The following is a 24,502-nucleotide window of genomic DNA, read 5'->3' as shown; positions in this document are numbered from 1 at the left end:
AAAGCATGTGGCATTATGGCGTAGCCGTGGACCCAGGTCTTCAGACAATTGCTTTGAGGGCTTCGGAGCGATTTTCTTTCTGTTCACTTCCTTTCCTGATTTTGGCCATTTAACAAAAAACAAAAAAATATATGTACGTGAGAAGCTACAGATATGTCGCCTTTTATGCTCTCGTGCGACCGAAATTTTCTTTCTTAGACTAATATGAATCGTTTTTCAAGGTCTATTTCACCGCAGAAAAAGATATCAGCTGCAAAAGTTTGTTTAGTTATATTAGTTTTGGTGAATTGAGTACGTTTATCTGATTTAAATTTGACTAACGTAGCTTTTTTATTGCTGACAGTTTTAAGCTACGATCATCTTAAAATAACGCAAGCGTCTAAAAGTGTACCTCATGATGTCGAAAACGAGCACGGTGACCCCCCATTTTTTTTTTTGGCAAAACAAGATCATTATCTTTCTGTGTGGCAAGTTTAAAAAAGATCTGTACGTGGGAACGTTTTGGGCGCGAACGTCCTTAAATAACAGTAAACGCTTTTCGTGTTCAGATGGACTGAAAACTGTTTGTTTCCTTTCTGCATTTTTCGCTGGTTTCAATCCAGTTTTACATATCATAATAGCTGTGGTCCACACTGTTGGCTAGGCAGTTAATAGGGGTGTAACGATACATCGAACAATCGATGCATCGCGATTGTAAGTGTTCCGATAGCAATACATCAATAACAAGTTTAACTATCGATAATAATCGGGATGGTTTCATAAAATATCGATAGTTACAATAGTTATTAAATGATCTCCTGAAGCGTCTTCCTTGAATTAAGAAATTCCTCTTTTTCTTCTCGTCTTCCTGTACTGTTCATTATTCCAACTACAGTCAGCTCTCTCGTAAGCGACCACCCTTGGTGCACGACAAAGTGGTCGCTTACGGGAGGTGGTCGCTTACGGGAAAGATCAACAAAATAAGTCTAACACTGGATTGATCAATTAATTACATAAACATATTGCCTAATCAGCTAAAATTAGGCAAATAGAAACTAATTTATTTGATTTTTTTCACATGCAACAAGTTTCGGGAAAAGTAGAGTGGAGTGTACGGTACTTGTCAATGTGTCTCATGTTAATGAAAATCACCTGAAATTTAAACCGAGCAAAACCTAGGAAAACAACGTCAAACATGGGGTGCATATACTGAAACGTGAGCCACTGAATGAAAAAGATGGAAATGCAGTTGCAGTAGTGAGGCCGCTGTCAAGAAATTTTACTGAAGCCGAACATCCCAACACCGTGTCAAAAGAAGACGAAATTGTCGGCCACATACCATTACAAACGTCTCAGTATGTTAGCAAATTCTTGAAACGAACGACCAACAATGGAAAGGTCATTATAACAGGAAAACGTGTACATCGAGGAGCAGGTTATGGACTGGAAATTCCCTGCAGTTACATTTTCTACGGAGACAATGACATTTCTATTCCATGGCTTAAAGAAAAGATTTGAAAGCACTGGCATATTTCACATTGAATAGCGCCTGGGCAATATATGCATTCTTCTGATGAAACTTTGTACTGACAGTATATCATTTTGGAACGGATCACTGTAACAATTAATGTAAACTGTTATTATCTGTCAGCAGTCCGGGGTAGCGTCATTAAAAATTGAGCTTTTGTCACTTCTGAGTAGTGATTCACTAACGATCATACATGATTATGTTGGGTGGTCGCTTACCAGAAAAAGAAAACAAAAGAATATGTCAAATTTCTGGCCTAAAAGGTGGTCGCGGTCGCTTTAGAAATTTGAGTGGTGGTCGCTTACGAGAGAGCTCTGGGAACAGTATTTAACTGAGGGACAGAACGGTTGTTTACGAAGTGGTCGCTTACGGGAGGTGGTCGCTTACGAGAAGTGGTCGCTATGAGAGAGTTGACTGTATAAGGGACAATTTTACGCAAAAACAATCTTCCCCGACATGGCCCGCCGTGTTTGTTTTCTAAATTTGCCTCCAGGCTCTTGTCCGCATTCAAAATGGGGGCAAAACATTTTATTGTCCCCCCTGTAGGAAGCCTTTGCGACATCCGACAGTTCAAGTTAATAAGACTGATGTTGATAGGCATTTCTGTGACATACTATTATGTTCAATTTACATAATATAAATGCAGAAAATCAGTGGATTTTTATTTTTTTCTCAATTTTATATAACTTGCATTGTGCAGGGAAGATGGAATGGGGCATTTATATCAAACATGTCTTTTTAATGTCAATGAAATACTAATTGTCACACTAAAATGTCACTATCGCAATTGTATTGCAATAGTATCACCACTATTGCAATACTATTGCAATGGTGTTTCAACTATCGGCATACTATCGCAATAGTCAAAATGGGTGCAATAGTCACCCCTAGCAGTTAATCAAGTCAAGCATCGGAGGGATATATACTTAAAGCTGGGTGCTTATATTTAATTTGTTTAAACCTGCTTTTTTGGCATATTTTAGATGCTCCGATAAGGTTGCATGTTTCCTTAGAGGACCTATGACTAGAACAGAAACGATAGGAGAGAGAAAGAGAACGACAACGACAAATCAATACCAGTAATAGCTCAAACTTAATGGAAGAAGTTACTCCACAAATTCTTTTCTTGGGCGCCACTAAACCGTTTGTTATTTTTACGAATGCGTATTTTTAAAAATTGGTTTAATCGTTTTTCCTTTTCTTGAGGATCGAAGCTCGATTTGTTAGTCTCAACTGGAATTACATAACAAGTATCTGTACTCTTTTGCACATAAAGAAATAGCTTATTTGTTTTGCCCTAAAATGCGAGCGAACGAGTGCTTTTTAATCCGTTTGCCCGACTGTTTTTCGATCTGCCTCGACAGTGACAAGAAACTTTTGCCCTTTTGGTTATAAACACGTAATCGCAATGAGTTCTCGTAAAATTAGGGAGAAATGTCACAAGCTTGTGTTTTCCGAAGTTTGTTTAAAGTACCTTAAGGTAATTTAGTGTTGGAGCGGATCTTGTCTGAAGTTTCATTGTTTTTTTTTTTGGTTGCATTGCCGTATTTTGCCAATTCTTGTTCCAAGCCAAGCTGTCGTGTTTCAATGAAATACATCAAAATGTGAATGATGTCGTTTTCAGAGATAAAGTGGAATAAGGTACATCAGGAGAACTCTTGTTTGACCTTGAACTGCAAAGTTTCCTGACGGTTTCTAGTTTTACCGTGATTCCTATTCGCTGGCTATTGACAGTTGACTCCGAAATGCCTTTTTTTCATGAATCTCGCTGAGGGTGTGCTTGTTTTCTTTTAAAACTCATGCGATTGCAGAAAATTCACTGCCAAACTGTTGAATTCCAAAGTAAATGTCACTCCAAAAACCGATATCGCACACATCACTTCGTGATTCAGTCATTCATGCGATGTCGGTTTTTCGCGTGAAATTGACCGTGGTATTCACTAATTAGACAATGAATTTTTCTATGGAAGAAAATGATTTAATTAATCAAGCAGTAAACGCGGACAATTCGAAAACCTTTTATTTCCACTACAGGCAGTGAGAATAAAGAACCAGGGAGCTCCGCTTTTAGGCTTGGCTAAATCTATACATTGTTTACATTTTTTTTATACTTTACTGCGCCGATAAACAAGGTAAGATTTTGGTCAGCAAACTTTTTTACATCAATTAATTTTATTTTACAAGTAACTTTAAAAAGATAGGTACTAAGTATATTGGCGTTTTTTTGAAGTTAAGAAAAGTATGTTATAATCTTATGGGACAGGACAGTAATTTAGTTCAATCCCAATTCAACTCTCAGTGGATAGAATAGTCTTTCTCTTTCATTGCAAGCCAATTACAGATCGAAATTGTGTTATTATTACAGATTTTAACAGAATTTAACAGTTTTACATAAAGAAATAGAGACAAGTGAAATTAAAGAATAATTTCACTTGCGTTTCCTCCAAAATCATGACGCAAGTGAAATTATTCCCTTATTTCACGAGAATACCAGTCAATTAGCTATTGTGATCATGTGTGACAAATTACTTACATGAGACGCGGGTTTTTTTTTTCGGTTTTTGTTTATTGTATTGGTATCCCAAGCTTTGAAAAGGTTACTTAATTAAGCATACTTTTTGCGGAAAGTTTTAAATTTCTGAATGTACAGACAACTTGGATGTTTTCGGCAGCGTTTTTCAATGCCACAACTCCAGAATTTGTAACATTTTCCAACCTGGACGCCTTTTTGGCACTATAGGAAATGTGATTTGACATGTGAAATTGTAAATTAACGCGGAAATTTCGCACAAAATATAAGGAGTAATTTATCACACATCGCATCATATTGCGGATCTTATTTTCCGAGTTTGCGTACTAATTTTAGCACGGGCACAATCGCATGAGTTATGTTGTTAGCTCTATTGTGTCGACGTGGAAAGATAAACTGCTTACTTACATCACTTAGTACAACCTTTTTGGAGGTAGAAGTTGCCAAACAGAATTTCGTTTTCAGCGCAGAATGACCTTCTACGAAAGAGTTTCGATTTTTCTTTCCAACCTCTATTGAAAGGTGCCCCATTGGAAGAGCTACAGTTCAAGAGCACTCAGCAAGAGTTAAGGCTCCTTTTTATATCTCTGGACACGCAAATTTCAGCTACATACCAAAAAAACTGACAAAAGGTGTCAAATTAAAAAAGAAGGAATAACATGCAATTTTCTATTGCGAAATCCCCTTCAACCAATCATAGCACTATAACAGTATTGTCAACAGCTTGCTGATTTTTTCGAGACAACTTCCGTTTTAACACAAGAACCATGGACTTGAGTCACTTTGTAGCTTTGGAACTAGGTCTTACATTGAATTTAATTCAATGGTTGCAGAACAGAAGTCTTTTGGCAAATCCGCTGAGATGTGTCCAATGTAATATGGGTATGGATCTAAAAGAAAAGAACGTTAACCACATCGACGGTTTTCATTGGTAGGTATTCTCAACTTTATCTTCGATCCTTTTCAAAAATGTTAATATTAATTGACTTCAGCTGAGAACACTATATCGTGTTCCAACACATCGGCAGTTGAGAAGACAAGTTTTGCTTTGCGCAGGAAAATCTACAATAACACTTATGCTAATAAGTATGAAAGTTAAGAAAGTTTCCACGCTTCATTGCGTCCCTTTGTGGAGGACAAATCCTACAAGAAAAATTGACAAATTAAATGAATAGAAATACACATGACAGTAACGTATCCCTTCAAGGGTACAAAGGAAGGGACGAGAGCAATAAAAGGATAATATCCCTCTTAAAAAGCTATTTTCTACTGAGGAGAGCACCTACATGTATCAAAGCCCCCGAGGCGAATTATCTTGATTTCTTTTCGCTTTCCCTCTTTTCTTTTCCATGATTTAAAAACATACGGCATTTAGTTAATGGTCATTGCATATATTATTAAGAGGAAAAGGCTGGGAACTTCGATAGATGTTCAGAAATTTGGGACCGATTGCATCAAATCACAAACACTGATTGGTGTAGTTTCTAGTGATAATTTGAAAACGTGTTCTATGAAATGTGCAGTTAAATCTTTCCATGGCACTCTCGGCCAGTTCTGATTTGAGGAATTAAAGAGCGAACAAATAGTAGTTCATAACTAATTTCACTCGAGATCCTAATTTCCTTCTGTAGTGGAATATGTGTTGTGTTGGCCAGAGAGATAAACACAGAAAACATAAGTTCGAGTATTATGCATAATATATTCCACACAGGCGGTGCAGTGGGTGCAGAAAAAAAAGAAGCCTTCGTGCAAGAAGCTTTTTTGAAGAGTTTCCAAAGGTTGCGCTTGGGAAGCTCCTTCTGGTCGTTTACTTCTTTGCTAGGGAAGATTCCCAGCGAAGGATTTCGAGGCACCTGGGTTTGAATGCAGGTTTGGCGTCCAATATTTGCAGAAAGTTACAGGATGTCTGTTCAAGAGATCTGGAAGACAGACCTTTCACGCCCTTTGGTGGTCCAGGAATGGTGGTAAAATGTGACGAGAGCAAATTTAACCATAAACCTAAGGTAAAACCCTCTTGTCCTTATGTTCCACAGTCCCAAAAATGGTTTTTACTATGTTTTGGAAAATTAAACAATTTGTTTTAAAATCTGTTCGCTTATTCAAAAACGTAAAACAAACTGCTGCTACAAACATAAAGATAAGGTACATTTTACTTTTGACTTGACGTTTCGTACGCTACAACACACTCTCTTTCTCTGTTTTTTAACCTAATTATGATCAATATGACTATCTAATTTATCATAAGATTTTTACAGTAGCTCTGCCATTTTTCCTCATAAAATTAAAATTCTGTTCTATTTATTTATCTGAGGGAGCCCATTCTCTATAAGCCTGCTGGCTTCTTTTGGGCTTCCTCGCCATGAGATTGTAAACAGTAAGACTTTTTTTTTTTTTTTCTTCTCTCTCTTGTACCCCTTATGGCGAATAAATAAATGAAATGAAAAAATGAAATCCTCAGAAGTGACAGTTGAACAAATTTAAATTTGATATATTTTAAATTAAGAAGACTTTTAACTAGAGAAAATAAGATAAAAATAGTAAGATATATAGATAGCAGTGAAAAGTGACCGTTCAATAATGCCAGACTTTTTGACCGCTAACTTTTTCATTGTCACTGTTCGCTTATTTATGCCGGTTGTCATTTCCACTTGACGTTTGTCCCTTATACACTTGTAAATGGCATGTTACTTTATTTTCCCAACAGTAAACCACTGTGTGGCTACATACGAATTCCCCAGGAATACCATATGAATTCCCTAATTACCCATAAGAATTCACATGGCGTGCAGGAATTTAGTCCATTAGTGGGGTATGAAAAAAAGTAGGGTAGATATTACGATAGGGTGGGCGGCTACATACATGGCCGCCCATGACAGTAGCCTACAATGGCAATCATATTTAGTTGTCTGGTAATTAAGAATACCTCTTGCTTCTCTTCAGTATAACAGAGGGAGAAGGGCGGCAAGAGATACATGGGTATTTGGGATGGTCACTACTGAGTTTAGTCCAGCGAGGGGCTACCTCGAGGTAGTGGATAGGAGGGACGCAGCTACTCTCCATCCAATGATATCCAGATGCGTCCGCCTCGGAACAGAAGTTCACACTGACGATTGGGCGTCTTACAGAAACTTAGACCAGTCAATAAACAATGTTGGCGCACATCAAGTGGTTGTGCATCGTCGCAACTTTGTTGACCCAGCGACTGGTGTTGGAACAACCTCAAGCTGGGTCTGAAAACGCGCAGAGGAATAAAGAGGGAGGACATGCAAGCTTACCTTGACGAGCAGATGTGGCGACAGTGGAGAGGAGGTCCCCATCAGCATGTCGTACAAAACGTGTTAACCATTTTTCCCTTACAGTACGTAGTAACTAATCCAGTGTTATAATTTCTTTTCAATTTAGAACATGACTTTCCGATTTAAATTTAACTTTAGCTTAGCCCAACTAAATAATGTTTACACTCAAATCCGCTCGACGATGCTTTCAAAGAAATGTTCGAATCAGGAAAAAACGAGTTTTAAAATCACTTATTTTCACTTTCACATTTTGAATAATTGCGACGTATGACGGTTGTTCAAATTTGAAAAAAATTAAAACAACAAGCTTTAAAGTGTCCCTAACCCCAAAGAATTTTTTTCGCTAAAATGAATCTTTGAAATGCATTGCGGCCTTTTTTTCATTTTTCTAACAAATCCAGCACTTTTATTGCCTTCAAAAGTTAGTTGCGAAAATCCATGCATCTTTTGTTCACGACCGAGTCAGAAGGGGAGTGGGTCTATTCCTGACTTGACGTCACGTTTACATTGCATTGACTCTTTGTAAACATTCATGCAAAGTAGATTGTGACGTCAAATCAGGAATAGACCCACTCTCCTTCTGACTCGGTCGTGAACAAAGATTCTTGGCTTTTGGCAAGTTTTGAAGCCTATAAAAAGGCAAGATTTGTTAGAAAAATGAAAAAATGGCCGCAATTCGTCTCGAACAGGTGCAAAGATTCATTTTACCGAAAAAAGGAATTTCTTACTCACTTACTTACTTACTTACTTGCTTGCTTGCTTGCTTACTTATTTTCTTACTTACTTACATAAATAATTGCTTTCTTACTTACTTCTGAAATGACTGTTTACACTTGACACAAATTATATGTTAGGTTTTCGCCATCAGCAAAAACCAAACAAATTTCAGGGTAGAAAAAGTAATCTCGGTTTCCCTGCAAATGCTATTTTTTAAAGAGTTAGATGCAGCTGCCCAATTCTTGCTTCTAGGCTACCCTAGAGAGAAACTACTGCGAACAACTGTTTGATTTGCAGCTGAACGCACGCGCAAGTGCTAAAACAATTTACTAACTCGGTTCAAATGTCATTTATTCGTCAAGGCGGCTCAGTCATAGAAACTAATGGTTGCTCACGGTGATTTCTCTCTCGGGAACCGCAGGATAAACCAACCGGCGTGCAGGGTAGTGTATGCTACCTTCGCGTTTTTAAAAATATTTTTAATACTGCATTCCGATTATCATTATATCAGTGGTAGTATCCACTGTGTTATTATCATAATTTTGAAATGTGAATGTTGTTTCTGTTGTATTATCTACCATCAAACTATCAATAATTGTGAACGATCTCCCTTTGCAAAAGTTTGACTAAATGAATGAAAAAAATTAAATGGAACAATAAATAAATGAGTAAGTTCCAACGGAGTCCTTCAAGGACTGTCCCAATTGTGCTTGTAAAATGCTGGAAAGTTCCTCACTGAAATGCCAAAAAGTTGATAACAATTTCAAAAGTTGCTGCCTAAATTTAACGACATTTTTACATAAACGTTAATTTGAAGCTTTTTTTTTTTTCGTTCTTAACAATAACTGCTAACATCGGTCAAGAAAAATAGCTTGAAATTTAGCTTCAAAGAGTTGCGGGCAAATGTCGGCAGAATTAAAGAAACTCTTAAATCAGACGGAACAAAGCACTTGCTTCATTTGACGTCTTGCTAAACGATATGAGGGAACCTGAACGAAACTAGCTCTACTGATTACATACATGTGAAATCAAAGTGTTACACCATCTTTGCATTGTTATATCGAAGCATGACAGACGCTTCAAGGTAATCTTAGAAGGCGGACTCTTGCTGTGAGCGAAATGCATTGGTCAGAAGACTAAAAACCCTTTCTGAAGAGGCAGAGCTTGACTGAATCAACAGGAGTTTTAACGATTGAAGACCGGTGCGGGAGGGTGTCTTTGTGATTAGCCCCGTAGCACAGCATCTCCACATAAACAAAAGGGCTCTTCACCTCCGGTTGCAGGTGTCCTCCCCTCCCTTTCCCGAACAGCCCCAGAAAGTTTAACTGCCTCGTGGTATGGCGGAGAATGAAAGCATTAGTGCTTTAGTGATTTAGATCAACTGCTAAAAGAAGTAAGAATGTGACTGTAGTATATTAAGGGGGAGGGGGGGGGGGGGGGAGGCCTTAACTGCCAAACCGTTGCTATGGACTTCTGCAAGTAGTCATTTCCCGAATCTCTAAAACTGTATAGTTACCCTTTTTTTCAAAGTGCGTTCTATGTAACATTTCTTCGTCTGGTTTAACTGGCAACCATATTTGGTAAATCAAGTGACAAAAACAGCAAATGCCAAAAAAATGAGGATGGTTTCACAAAATTTCAAACGCCACAAAACAAAACCTGTGGCATGGATTTGAAAAAATACATACAATTCTCAAAATATTATGACGTGATAAGGCCCACCGATGATACACTTTTCAAAATATCAGTGCAAATAGAAATTCCATGTTACAGTTTACGGACAATGATGGGACGGTTCCCATTCGGTAAAAAAAAAGCCTCTTCCTTTCGTTTCCGGGGCACGGGAGAGGACTGGGACTAATATCTTCAAAAATGTCTTTTTCAATGACAACTTTAGTATGAAGTTTTAGAATAAAGTTCTTTTTTATGTTTTCTGTAGCCTCTCTCTAGTATGAAGACAGATTTCCCAAAAATTTTCGACTACTCTTGTTATATAATAAAGTTCATCCTTTTTCTATGATAACTGTAGAGTGAAGTCTTGAAATAAGTTTTTTTCGATGTTTTCTGTAGACTCTCTTCGGTAATGCTTCGGCAATGCTTGGAAATCGAGCTCGTGAACTAAGTATTGGAAATCGGGATCATTTTAGTTTTATGTGCAACCGAGGTCGATTTCCCTTTATCGAGCTCACAAATAAAAGTGAACACGATGTCCAAAACAGAGCTCCGATTTAGTCGTGTACGCAGACACAAGGACCACGAATTTGAAAGCGAGCTCGCACTGTAAGTCGAGCTCGATCGAGTCTGAGCACGATGGCCACACTGGATGTCGAATCGTTCGAGTTCCAGTTTACATTACGAACTAGCCCTCGGATCGTTTTGACATCGTTATTTTTCGAGCTTGACTTCTTATCGACCTCAACAAATCGCGAGCGATTTCAATCGAGCTTGGATTTCATTCCGTTGAAAATCGAGGTCGATTTCATTTTTTCTTTTCTTTTCCACTTATCGCGTGATCGCATTTTTCGTTTTGTTTTGCATAAAATTGTAATAAACATAACTTGGATCTAAACTGGTTTATTATAAAACTGAGTAGTATTTATTTTTGCATTACTTGTCCAAAACCTTTTTCCTTTGTTTCTGTTTCTTTTTTATTTTATTTTTGGAACGTAGCAGCGATATTTGCGAAAAAGCCCGGTTCTCCTTTAATAAAACCATGCAGTCCCTTTTTAATTTGTTGTTTATCGTTGAACAGGAGCAGACAAGGGGCAGAGGAGAGGAAACTAGGCGATAAATATTTTCCTCCCATGTGGAAAGAAAGCGATTGTCACGTCTACTTTGGCCGGGGTTGAAATTGAAATTGAAATGAAAATCTGGCCCCAGTTGTTGAGAAGGTGGATAACGTTTTCCCCCAGGAAAAATCACTATCAAGAGATCATGATCTCTTGTCACTATCCATTGGATGGCACTATTGGTTTCGCCATGACTTATCCACTGGATAATGAGTGCTACCCAGGTTTGTATTTCGGAGTAAAAGATTTAAAAATTCTAAAAGCTAAAAGAATTCTTTCCTCATATCATTTTTCTTTCTTGAAAATTCAAAACTATGAATCCGTCGGACGAAGCACGACGATAAAGAGAGGAAAAAAATAGTCACGGTTTGCTAAGAATAACGGAGATTGGTTGTGTATCTTCCCACCCACCCCGGAAACACTTGTAAAGGTATACTTTCTCAGATAGGAAGTTTTCTTTTTGTTAAAAGATAGTTTTCATTTACTATGTATTGCAACTGCATCATGTTCATTGTGAGATCGCAACTTCGCATTGTATTAACTCGTCCGAATGTGCTTTCATTGGCTAACTTTGGTGTAATGATATTTACAGGAAGCAAAAACATTTAAGGAAACAATTATTGTTCCGCTAATATGTAACACTGAATAATTTTCAACGCTTGGGAAAATGTGGCGGATTAAACTCAAAGTGGTGGTTCGTAGTGTATAGGATACATAGGATACATAGAAAATACCGTTATATACATTTTTCATGGCAAAAATCGATTACTTAGAGAACTGGAGTGTCCGTGGGAAATTGCAGAGGCAAAACGGCTAAAAAATTGCGCATTTCCACCTCTCCATTGCCGCCACATTCTCTCGTCCAGGTAGGATTGGAGATCTTGTCTCCTCAACCCTTTCCTCCTATTGCGACCAAGTTTAAGTTGGCCCCAAGCTGATTCCACTTCCTGGGTATGCACGCCAGTTCGTGGATCAACAAAATTATGAGCATGGACAACGACTTCATGTGCTCTAACGTTTTGCAGCCCGATCAATCGATTGTAGGCAGCCCAGTCGTCTGAGTGCACTATAGTGCCTGGAAGAAGGCACCTCTGTATGATGGGCAGCAGAGTGGCCGCATCTCTTCTCTCCACGACTTGGAAATAGCCTCTTGCTGGAGTATATTCTGCCGATACCACACCAAAAACCCACGCTTGACTTGCAGCTCTTCTTACCCTGTTGTACTGCAAGATTTATTAAGAGATGCAGATGTTAGCTTGACATAAACGGCCAGAACTTGAAACGCAACTTTTTGGTCTTACAGTTCTTTTTCAAACCAAAGAAGCAGAAAGCCATATCTGATACTCAAACTCTTTTCATAGTTTATGGGTTATTTTATTTTTATTGCCGTGATGACTCAGTTTTCGTTTACTTTTGTCAGGGTGTGAATTATTCTTATTGGTGATGCTGAACGAGAAAATATGTCGTGGCAATATTGGGTAGTTGTTTTATACGCCATTTATTCAGAGGCTACAACTTTTACCTTAGGCTTGTGGTTGAACTTGCTCTCATCCCACTTAACCACAGTTCCAGGAACTCCGAATGGAATGAATGGTCTGATTTGTAGGTCCACAGAACAGATATCTTGAAGTCGTCTGCATATCTTCGACGTCAGAGAAGCATTAATTTCCAGAGCTCTCACCATTCTATGCTGTGGGTCATCTTGAGTGAAATAGTATATGGCCTTGAGGAGGGTGGCTAAAGCTACCTTAGGGAACTCTTCAAAAAGAGTATTGGTCCTAAGGCTTCTTCTTTTACGGCATCCGCTGCAGCGCCTGTTAATTGGGTAAAACAACAACGTGAAATGACTAAAGACCTGACCAAACGCCCGCAACATTTCAACGCAACATCTTGCAACATTAGGGACCCTTAGATTCAACAACAAGGACATCCATGTTTTAATCAATTGACACCTGTCAAAAACGGTATCCGCTGACCAGTATCACGCGACCATATCGCGGGCTGAAGCTTAGATGACACCGAGGTCTGCTCTTTATTGGAAGTTGACCGCTGACTAGGTACTGGTTTTGATTGGATTGCAGGCTCAATCCATGTTAACACGAGGCTTCATTTTTCGCGCGCTTTCTGTGGCTCGACGTTGCTACACGGCCACACTACATCAAGTTCATAGAGTCAACGCTTTTCGTGTTCAGGTGGAAAACTGTTTGGATAGTCTCTCTTTCCTGCGTTTTTCGCTGGTTTCAATCCAGCTTTACATATCATGATAGCAGTGGTCCACAATGGCTGCTACGCAGTTATTCAAGTCAATTATCGGATATAAACTCAAGCTGACTGTTTAGTTTTAATTTGAATAGAGCTGCTTGTTTCTCTGTATTGCAATTTTTGGCATATCTTTAGAAGCTCTGATAGGGTTACATGATGCCTGGAGGACCTATGACTAGAACTCAAACGAAAGGAGAGCGAAAGAGAACGACAACGACCAAACAGAATACTAGTAATAGCCCATACTTAGTGCAAGAAGTTACTCCACAAATTATTTCCTTGGGCATTAAACCGTTTGTTATTTCCAAAAAGTGGTTTAATCGGTTTCCTTTGATCAAAAATAAGACACAAACAGCAGTGATAAACATATTGAACTTGTTCATTTTGATTATGACTTGACGTTTCGTATGTGCTCTACATACATTTTCAAAAGTAACCGTTGAAAGTTAAAACAGCTATTTATATATAACAAAGCGGATGATATATAAATAGCTGTTTTAACTTTCAACGGTTACTTTTGAAAATGTATGTAGAGCACATACGAAACGTCAAGTCATAATCAAAATGAACAAGTTCAATATTGTTTATCACTGCTGTTTGTGTCTTATTTTTGATCAAACTACGATAGCCCAAGAACAAAAGTATTTACGATACGGTTTCCCTTTGTTCAATAATATTCATGACATCTGCAAATGGTTAGCCTTTCAAATCTTCTCAGAATAAGGACTACAAACCGCAGGCCTAGTCTCACAAATTTCTTCTAGTAAGTTCATAAGTTCACTGTGGGACGTTGAAGAACCCACACACTATTCGAATAGAGTAGTGCCGAATGCTGGAACACGCAGATGTATATTGAAATAATGGTATCACAGGCTTGACTAATTTCACATTCATTTCATTGTTTATAATTAACCTTCTAATGGGGCTTCATTCCCAGTTTATCCACAGTGTGAAAACTAAACAATTCTGGTAATAAAAAATTTCGGCGTGGGCGCGTATTATGTTACATTATATTACTTTTTTAGGCCGAGATAAATATACTTCTTTAGAAGACATGACATATCCAAGGAAAACAGAATGCGTCAACGGAAATGGATGTTTGAAAGGACTCGTCGACAAAATATTAAATATTAGGTGTGGTAGACTCGTTTCCTATTTTATATAGCCTATATAGCTTTTATCATCAAAGAGGAACAATGCAAAGCAGGTGTATTTGCACAGTTACTTTCCAGTAGCCTTTGGGTTCTAACCGTTCTTTTTTAGTTGCATCAGATGTAAAGTCGAAGGGAAAAACAGCACTACCTACCATAAAACTCCATCAACATGATCATCGTTCAGCTTAGTGAGTTCCATTGCTTGGTTACACTGGTTACAATGAAGTGAATCTGGAAGCAAGTAGCGTCGTTGTAACCACTCGATCAGTACAGATCGGGGTCCACGTTCTAAATCTATGATTTCGTTTAAATTCATAGTGTAGTTTCTCAACTAAATGTTAAATCTTGGAGAAATTAAACTCTTCGACAGTCACAATTAGTACTTGTCAATTCTACCGGATGTGCATTTCAGTCAATGAATAACAATGAGCCAGGCCCAAAGACTTGATGGGTCAATGCAATGAGCATAATTTCCCTGAGGGATTTGGGATTGGTTTTTTTGGTTGATTGATTGTTCTTGATTTAAAGAAAGTTCATATGGTTTAATAAACTTGTTTCGGAAAATGCAAGTAATATATTTAATTAAAAACGTCGATCGCTGCTAAAGAAATGTTTCATTTTTAGTTATTGTTGTTTTAGTTCTCTTTTCTTTTGGTTGGCGGCGCTTATTTTTTTAGAGAGTGGGCTCCTATTTGGGGGCCCCCGATATGTGCAATTTTGTTATCCGCAAGTGATGCATGCGCAGTAGTGCGTTAATTTTTTTTTCCATTTGGTCCCGGAAATTAATTAATGTTTTGAAGTAATTTTATACAGCCATCTGCATTACATAGAGTGGAAACAAGGAATAGGTAATCCCAGGGGGTTAAGTAAAATTAATGATTAGAATTTTTAGAATTTGTAGAAATTGAACACGTAGCGACAAAGGCAGCTTCTGTAAATACGCGTGACATAATCCTTATTTTACGAGAAAACTTGCGTTTAGTTGCTTACAATATGAGGGGCAAAATTTTCTTATAAAATCAAGTTCAAAAACGTTCGCTGTTGCGAAATTTCGTAGAAAACCATTTAAGTGTTCCGTTACCGTTAATGGTTGCGGTCGCACTAGGAAGTTACCACTAGCGTTAAATCAAGTTCTATTGTTCAGTGTTCCACTTAGGATTCAAAACACCAGAGAGTTAACACTGGAGTACTGTCAACATTAGTGTTACACTGTGTTTCTCTCAAGTGTAATCGCAACCCATGACCACGAATCAGTTGATTGAAATTTTCCTTTTGTACAACAACCCCAAAGCACCGGAAAAAATGTGAACAGTCCGTTAAAATGCTTCTATAAACCACTTTCCTAAATGGCGAGCGATTAAATATTCTATTGCTGGTTTTCACTCACGTGATCAACAGCCATGTTTTTCAACGAAAACAAAAGGAAGCGTTTGCATAATAATAGAGTTAAATTCCCGGAGGATTTGGTCGGGGCACCAACATGGCCGCCTTTTCTTTGTTTTGGGCACCAACATGGCCGTCGTGACGTCATGTGAAAACCGAGAATTATATTTATGTTAATTCAACCTACTGGTCTCATTTTGGTTAACATAATCTCTTGAATTTTGCGAATCGCAGCGAGGCTAGAAAGACTTATTTCATTGGGCCGCCATTATTAAAAAGGTCTATGATAAAAAGAAATCACTTCTGTTTTTTTCTTCAGATTTTGACAGTTTGCTTAACTCTGGTTTAGAGTTGGGTTTAGGGTTAGGGTTAGGGTTAGGGTTAGGGTTAGGTTAGGGTTAGAGTTACGGTTAGTTACGGCTAAAATCCCCAGCTTTGTTCCAAGGAAAAGAGTTGCAAGTTAAACGCTTCAACTGTAACGTACTTCTGTTTTTATCTAAAGGCTGTTTACGTTTAGTGTAAATTTTGGATTTTATGGTCGTCCATTACTCAAGTTCAAAATTGACCGGTTGGACCTCCGAGGTTCGGGTCTAGCCTACCTTGCTTAAATGCGGGTTATAGAGCTAATCGGAAAAGTCAATGCTGTACCCACCCATTCAAATCTCCCGGTACTAATATTCTTTGTCTATTGTATTTAAGTGATAATGGGAAATACTTAAGAGGCCCTGACTGTAAATATCGAGAATCCGCCGACAGATGCAAAATTTCATAATTTATTTTATTCTACCTAAAAGATCCTTTTGGTGAACTATTTTCAAAAATGGAAATAAAAAGTTCCGTCGCGCTTTGCATTTTCCGAAAAATCCAAAAGTTCAAATTACGCCGAGGCGGCCCCCGACCCCCCAGAAAAGCAATGAAAAATTCTGCAACTTCGCCAACTCCGTATGCGACAACGCGTTGAATTCCCGGTTTGCTTTTTTGCATATTGGTAAAAGGACCCTTTGTCTTTTAAAAAATGTAAACTTCATGTAATTTTGTCAAGTTTAAGACAACATAAAAACTCGTTGAAATAACCCACTTTCAATCTTTTGGGTTGAGGTGAAATAAAGGCCAACTTTAAAGGCCTATAAAAATCTTAGTATATAAATTTACGTGTCATATTGTACATCAGCTGAAAGCTTTATCCTCGTAGGTCATTATCTCCAACTGTCGATTTTGGCCCGCAAAAATTAGCGTATCCAGTTCAAAAAGAGTTCGGGCTATTTTGACCAGAAATTCAATGCAAATTGCTGAGCGGATGTCACGCAAGAGGTCACGGCCAATCCTAATCAGTTTGCAAATAATGCATCTTTTTTTCTCTTCTGATTGAAAATGTCGGCAAAGAGCGCCTTGAAGTACTTCAATGACGTTTCATTATATTTAACGAGCATACATGCACGCCACTTATCATTTTATTAATCTTAGATCTAACTGAACGATAACGGTCGTCGATCGCGTTGATGCATAGTCCCGGGTGCATACATACACAGCGAAGCTTATTACAAAGTTGAAGAGAATAGGGTAGACTTACTAACTGAAGTTACTCTTGGTTTAGAATAATGCGATGTCATCCCAGGAGCTCCCTATTTTACTCAATTTTTGACCGAAAAGGTCAACAAAACAGACTTACAAAACAAAATGATCAATGAAAATGTGCGTCCTCGCTTGCAGTTCTTGCTTACCGTAATTCGTTCATACATCTTAAACTGCTGATAATACCAGTTGCTTACGTCTTTTTCTTGCCTGTAGAAGAAAAGAAATGAAGAAAAAGAACCAATCAAGAGTAAAAGAAAAACTCTCGCAAAAGAGTAGCACATTCTGACAACATTATCGTCTCGTTAAAGGGCTGTTGTAGGGTTCTTTCTTCTCGCAACTTTTGAGAGTTCTTTTTTAACCATGAAAAACAGTTACCATAAAGCACTTGTACCATCGCGTCGAGTAAATTATTACAAACATGTCAAATTTGATTTGCGTGATAATATAACTTCGCGTGACGTAACCAAAAAGTATGGATATGTCTGCGGAAGAGCAAGGACCAGATGTTCGGGAAACTCTTCTCAAAATGCAGCCCTGAAAACATCCCGAAATGAGACGACCTAAGACTCACAAGAAAAAAGATCATAGTAATGGTCTGCAATGAATTTGACCAGGCTTTCAGATTTTCTACAAAACCCCACCGAAAGTAAAAGTCGAAGAATGCTGTCAAAGTTACTTGGACTCAGCTCTAAACGGCATGATATGTGTAAGACCAATTATCAATGAATCTGAATGAATTTGACCGGGGTCTTACCATGCGAATACAGCCATTTCTCCTCTCCTCGCCGCTGTCGCCGCCCGCTACGAACGTTTTGCGGGTCTTTATTTAGTAAAATCCAACTCGTGGTCTATTATCAATACTGCGTTCTGATTGGTTGAGCTACTACTAAGCTATATGTTATAGCCCACTAGTAAGCGAAAAGCGCGGGCTTTTTGGAGGTAAAAAAGGATTAAAGTCAAGCTTTAACTAGGTAAGAGTTTTTTATTCTCGATATTTTTGACCCACTAGTTGGATTTTACTAAAACAATTATTCCTCTCGCCCTCATGGCCTCTGAGTCAATAGCCCATTCGGCCTTCGGCCTCATGGGCTACCGAAAGCCCATTCGGGCTCGAGGAATAATTGTTAAATATAAAAAAAAAAAACACCGAAAAAAAGGAACACCCACTTCTAAAAAGCACTAACTCGATATATGTGTGACAACATGTAAATTGTGTTTGTGCGTTTGTAAACGGTCTTTTTTAACATTATATAAAGATAGACTGTGATAAAATTGGTGAGAATAGAGGCTCCAAAGATATATCTTACAGCCCCTTTTACGGAACTGGAGGCAGGGACCCTGGCAACAAGTGAATTGTCTATTCGTCTTGTTAATCAGAATTGCATCTTGTTGTATCTTGCTTTTGCTTCGGTCGAGAGTCCCATTTCATGCGGGCTTCCAGCGATTTGAAGGGGATTTTGAGGGGGTATTCCTTTTTTAGTTTAGGTGGGGTTTTGAAGAAAACGAAGAAATTAATCAGATTCATTGATAATTGAAGATCTTGATGTTCCTTACACTTGTAGATCAATAAAATCAGGATAGCCGTTTCAAGTTGATTTTCGTTTTTGGGTCTTAGGGCTGATGTGGTCGTTTTCTACCCACGTTTATTTCCAAGCAATAGGATCGGATAGCATCGAGCAAGCTATCCTCTTCGAGCGGTGCCCGCAATGCGCGCGAGTAAAGACAGAACGCGGAAGTGGCAGGCTAGGGCGACCCCGTCCCGGCCATCTCGCGTCTCTTTCTGGTGCTCACTCGCCTGTCTCCTCCGCAGAAGCATATTTGCTATTATTACTGGAATACCAAGCGGGAGCCTCTGCGGAGGAGAGAAGCGAGGGGCACCAGAAAGAAAAACGCGAAATGACTGCGGTGCGGTCGCTCCGGTTTAGCGCTCTTTGCTGGCTTGCATCGCTCACCGCTCGAAAAGAATAGCTCGCTTGAGCCTACCCTTTGCCAAGGTGTGGCTGTACCCTCCGCCTTTTTCGTTTTTTCCCCTACCTTCTTTCTACGCCTCTATTCTGAGTTTTTGCGCAAACCCCAATACCGATATCTGTCAGTGATCAAAACAATTTTATCTTCAATATCTTTTTGTTATGAATATGTACTCGGGCATTTCGGTTTTTCAAGTGACAAGGATGATCGATTGATAGCCATTCTTTTGGATCACTTCCGTCGCTTGAAGTCTGTCCGGGTTATTTATCCAAAATTTTCAAAAACGTTCTTTGTCTAGGGGTATCCCAGAGCCGATGTACCCGGGTATTCTTTGAAAGGGGTTTACTACCATGCCCAACTAGAAGAAAGGGTTTCGCTGGTTGATAAGACGAAAGTTGACTGGAACTGAACATCCATCTGGTCAATTGCTGTTCTGCAGCCAACTCCGTGGGACGGCTTAGTCACGTGATGTTATAACACAAATCAGATAATATTTTACTCGACGCAATGGTACTAGTGCCGTTTCGTAACAGTGTTGTTCATGGTTAAAAGAGAATTCTAAAACGAAAAATCGTGCTAAAAACGTTCAAAAAAAGAAAGAACCTTACAACAACGAGACGATAATTTTGTCAGAATGTCATGGAATGTGCAACTCTTTTGCGTGACATTCGTTTTCGAATGCGAATTATTGGTGAAAAAGGTCGTAAGTTTTTCTTTTACTCTTGATTGGTTTCTTTTTCTTCATTTTTTTTTTCTACAGGCAAGAAAAATATTTGAGTGCTTGGCTTTATCATTTATGAACGAATTACGGTAAGCAAGAACTGCAAGGACGCACATCTTCATTGATCATTTCTTTGGCAGTGTGTTTTGTTGACCTTTTCGGTCAAAAATTGAGTAAGATAGGGAACTCCTAGGACTACATCGCGTTATTTTAAACCAACAGTAACAACAGTAAGTCTACCCAATTCTCTTCAACTTTGTAATAAGTTTCGCTGTGTATGTGAATCAAATTTTACGTCAATTTATTGGACTGCGCATCAACGCGATCGACGACTGTTATCTTCGGCTAGACCTAAGATAAATAAAATGATATGTGGTGTGCTTGTATGATCGTTAAATATATTGAAAGGTCATTGAAGTACTTCAAGTACTTCAATCAGAAAGAGAAAAAAGATGCATTATTTGTAAACTGAAGGTTTGGCCGTGACCTCTTGCGTGACATGCATCCGCTCAGCAATTTGCATTGAATTTTTGGTCAAAATAGCCCGAACTCTTTTCAAATTGGATGTGCTAATTTTTGCGGGCCAAAAACGACAGTTGGAGATAATGACCTACAAGGATAAAGCTTTCAGCTGATGTACAATATGACACGTAAATTTATATACTAGGATTTTTATGGGCCTTTAAAGTTGGCCTTTATTTCACCTCAACCCAAAAGATTGAAAGTGGGTTATTTCAACGGGTTTTTATGTTGTCTTAAACTTGACAAAATTACATGAAGTTTACATCTTTTAAACGACAAAGGGTCCTTTTACCAATAACCAAAATAGCAAACCGGGAATTCAACGCGTTGTCGCATACGGAGGTTAACGAAGTTGCAGAATTTTTCATTGTTTTTCCGGGGGGTTGGGGGCCGCCTTGGCGTAATTTGAACTTTTGGATTTTTCGGAAAAAGCAAAGCGCGATGGAACTTTTTATTTCCATTTTTGAAAATAGTTCACCAAATGGGTCTTTTAAGTAGAATAAAATAAATTGTGAAATTTTGCAACTGCCAGCGGATTCTCGATATTTACAGTCAGAGCCTCTTAAGGCTGGTTTTCACTAGCGATGGAGTCGGAGTGGGAGTTGGAGTCGGAGTTCATAATCAGAAACGCAGAGCGATACGATCTAGTGAAAATCAAACTGTCGGAGTCGGAACCAGAACACCGATTCTGCTTATGACTCCGTCGCTTATGATCTAGTGAACAATGCATTATGGGAATCGCAAGCAGAAGTTTAAGAATAAACCAATCACAATACTCGATTCCAAGCATTGTGATTGGTTGATTCTTCCGCTTCTGGTTCCGACTCCGACAATCTAGTTTTCACTGGATCGTAAGCGACGGAATCATAAGCGGAGTCAGAAGAAAATGGGAACGTTCGGATTCTTCTGACTCCGATTCCGTCGAGCTTATGACTTGTGACTTCGATCTTTGATTTTCACTAGGTCATAAGTGCTCTTACGACTCCGACTCCATCGCTAGTGAAAACCAGCCTTTAGAACAAACCGTTTCATTCCATAAAGGTTTGCATTGGGTACAACATTGAGTTAGCCGATTAGGTCTGTTGTATGTGCAAAAACATGCTATTTTAAAAGTCTAAAAGGCCGAAAACTAGTACTCCTCGTGCTGCTGGAGTGAGTATTAATTCTGGCCGCATGCGCGTGTATTTCATTTTCTGTACGTCATTTTCCCCCCGATCCAGCTTTCTCAATATTAAATAGTAAACTTCCAGTATAAATAACCCGGTGTCTTTTTGAAAATCAAGTCTAAAAGTGCTACTATGATCAAAAACCACTTTTCCTTCAGATTTTTAAACGTGCGTGTTTGCTTAAAACCTGCCTGACAAAATTTTTAGCTTTGAATTTTATCCAAAGGCTGTTTACTTTGAGTTTAAGATTTGGATTTCACGGTCCGTCATTACACATGTTCAAACCTGACCGACTGGACATAAGGGGGTCCTATCTCGGCCTGTCAAAGGTCGTACGCCATTCAACAACTAATAATAAACTACTTTTTTCTGTCCTTAAAACGGTACTCCGTTTCTTTTCTTGATCTTTTAGGGAATGAGATCATTTCTATTACCGGTATTTTTTATGAATTTCTATGAAATGAAAGAAATATACAGTCCTATGTGTGTCTATAGCGAAAAAGGATCCCATTCTCTGTTATCGTCTCATTTATATTGGGAACATCTGAGAAATGGAGCTCATTGCCATTGATCATGCATGCAGAACGTTGTGTTGCTTTTTCGTGCAATTGACAGGAGTCAATGCATTTGTATAGGTAATCGCATGGGTCCTCGTAAAATAAGGATTAATATCACGCGTGTTTTCAGAAGTTGCTGAAATTGCCCGAGTCGCGCAGCGACGAGGGCGATTTTCAGCAACTTCTGAAAACACAATAAAACAAAGAGGGCAAAATTTTCTTAAACACTGTTGAGGCACCTCAAAAAAACAGACAGCTAAGCTAAGTTTTTTACCACTTGCAAATACGCATCCGTAAACATAGCAAACAGTTTGTCCAAAGAAATCCACCAAATTTGAGGTACTCGTTCCTCCTGTCAATGGCAAATTGTTCTGTGACCTTTTTTGTTGAGGTGCAAGATGTCGTGGTAAACTGAAAGCCCTTGACGAAAGGAATCATTTGTTTTTCAACCACACAATCCCGCTACGCCGGGCGCCATGTAAGCCGATCCAAGTTTTAAGTTTTTCTCGAAAAAAAACCTTTTGCCCTTCTTCCTGTCACTCGAAAATTCAAATTTCAGATTATCTTTTAAAGCCAAATCTTAATCTTTATGCCTTTTCGGCGAATGCAGCCGCGAATTAAAAGACAAACTTCGATGAAGACTAAGTTGTTTTGCTCAAACAGAAGAAACCAACTAAATGTGGAAGACGTACGTTCAGCCAATCAGGAGCGAGAATTTTTGGAGCTCGACCAATCGTGAGCGAGTAATTTTGCCCTCTTCTCAAGCAAAATATAAGAAAAAATACTTTCTTCATTGACCACTCAGCATTCAGTAATTTTGCCCTCTTTGTTATTATCGAATGTTACTAGGCTTCTTTTCAAATTTCTTTAAAGGTTCTAGTTTTTGTTTAACCAACACCTTGTCTGCCAGTGGGCATCGGTTCCAAGCAATGAGAGAAATCGAGATTTGGTCCATCATAATCTCGTACCCAGATCTCACTCTGTCACTGGAAATGTGAGATCTGGTAAAGTTCGACAGTACACCATTTTTCATTGGCTACCAAAAAAAGGTTGCGGCAATGCAATCTACCCTCCGAGTTGGGTTATTTCGCGGGGCACTTAGTGAAGTTTGGTTTTTTCGCAAGCTCATGTGCTGTTTTGAATAATGCCAGTTGTGCGGAGGAAAGGTTTGTTTTTTCCGACGCGCCGGATAAGCTTTACAGTTGAGGAAAATCAGTTTAAAAATTTGCGACGTTTGTGTAAATGGTACCGACGAAAGCCCCACGTACCCTGCCACTCGAATAAAGTTCTGCGTAGCTTGCTACGAGGTACGCAGAAACTAATAAATTCAATTTGAAGTATGTAATTTATTCAAAACAGTATTTCTCGTTCTTAAAGCGTGACTCGCGAATTAAGTAGTGATCAGTTGTGAATTTTACGGTTATATTAACTACATTTTTCACGAGATCGTGTCAAGAAAATAGCGCTCCGCTGCAGTGATTAGGTCTAAGCACTCTTTAACATTTTCGCTTTCAATTTACGGTTTGGTTAAACTACACTTTTCACGAGATTGTGTGAACAAAATAGCACTCGTTTATTGATAAGCCTAAGCGCTCGCTCGAGTTCAGTCAATTCTGCAGTTGCTACGACAATTAAACAATCTCGACCGTTCAAAAACAATCGCCTGTAGCCCTTCTTTCTGTTTCGGCTTAAGTTTAAGGTTTCCTTGTCCTCTACCCAAAATAACTCTCTTCAAGAATACTCTCGAAATCCATGTTATTCCGCAAAATCACCAAAATCACAACAGAGAGTACGAACATGCGCAGTGATAGAAAAGCCCGTAGTTTCGGCCTCGCTGGCACCGAGCATGCTCGAAATCGAACTTTACCAGATCTCCCTTCCGTATGACCGTGGGAGATCTGGGTACGAGATTAGGTCCATCATTGATGAGATTTTCATAAGTGATACCGCAGTATGCCTGGGTGTAAAATTGCTAGGAAGAAATTTCCAACATTTGAAGCCGACTGACTACAAACACTTTTGAACATCTAATAGAATTTCAAATAACATAACAAAAGTAAAGCGTGCGCTTGTCATTGATCAATAACCCATTTACTACTTGCCCATGGGTGAATGTTTACGAAACACTGACGCTTGAACCGGGAAAAAAAAGTATTGATTCAAACTGAAATAAATGATCCGAGTCACGCTATAATCGGCTTAAAATACTGAAATTTTCTTCGCAGCGTTTATGAAAAAAATGACTTAGAAATGTACTTTTTTAAACCCCTTGAGCGGTCTATTTTAAGCCCAACCACTGGTAATTTAAAAGCGATCTGTAAGCCTAAGTGGGAAGCTAGCTCTACGAGTTAAAAA

The 24,502-nt window shown here is 38.7% G+C and overlaps 1 protein-coding gene and 1 pseudogene across 1 annotated transcript; one reads left to right on the top strand and one right to left on the bottom strand.

The window, feature by feature from the left end:
* LOC137976165 (tetratricopeptide repeat protein 28-like) overlaps positions 1–24,502 on the top strand; it is a 134,981-nt pseudogene that overhangs the window by 42,446 nt on the left and 68,033 nt on the right.
* LOC137975291 (uncharacterized) lies at positions 11,589–17,984 on the bottom strand. The gene is made up of 5 exons (XM_068822387.1): positions 17,968–17,984; positions 17,360–17,420; positions 14,408–14,586; positions 12,362–12,653; positions 11,589–12,062 (listed from the first exon to the last, which is right to left on the bottom strand). The coding sequence occupies exons 1-5, from the start codon at positions 17,982–17,984 to the stop codon at positions 11,589–11,591; spliced, it is 1,023 nt and encodes a 340-aa protein (XP_068678488.1).

This window comes from Montipora foliosa, chromosome 11 (genome assembly GCF_036669935.1).
Source record: "Montipora foliosa isolate CH-2021 chromosome 11, ASM3666993v2, whole genome shotgun sequence".
NCBI lineage: Eukaryota > Metazoa > Cnidaria > Anthozoa > Scleractinia > Acroporidae > Montipora > Montipora foliosa.
Note: the sequence above shows the minus strand (reverse complement) of the source record. Positions and strands in the feature narration are given on the sequence as shown.

Coding starts and splice junctions, on each gene's coding strand:
- LOC137975291 (XM_068822387.1), bottom strand. Junction 14,587..17,359: donor AGATGTATGAACGAATTACG/GTAAGCAAGAAC, acceptor TTTAACATTTAG/TTGAGAAACTACACTATGAA. Junction 12,654..14,407: donor CATGTTGATGGAGTTTTATG/GTAGGTAGTGCT, acceptor CCCAATTAACAG/GCGCTGCAGCGGATGCCGTA.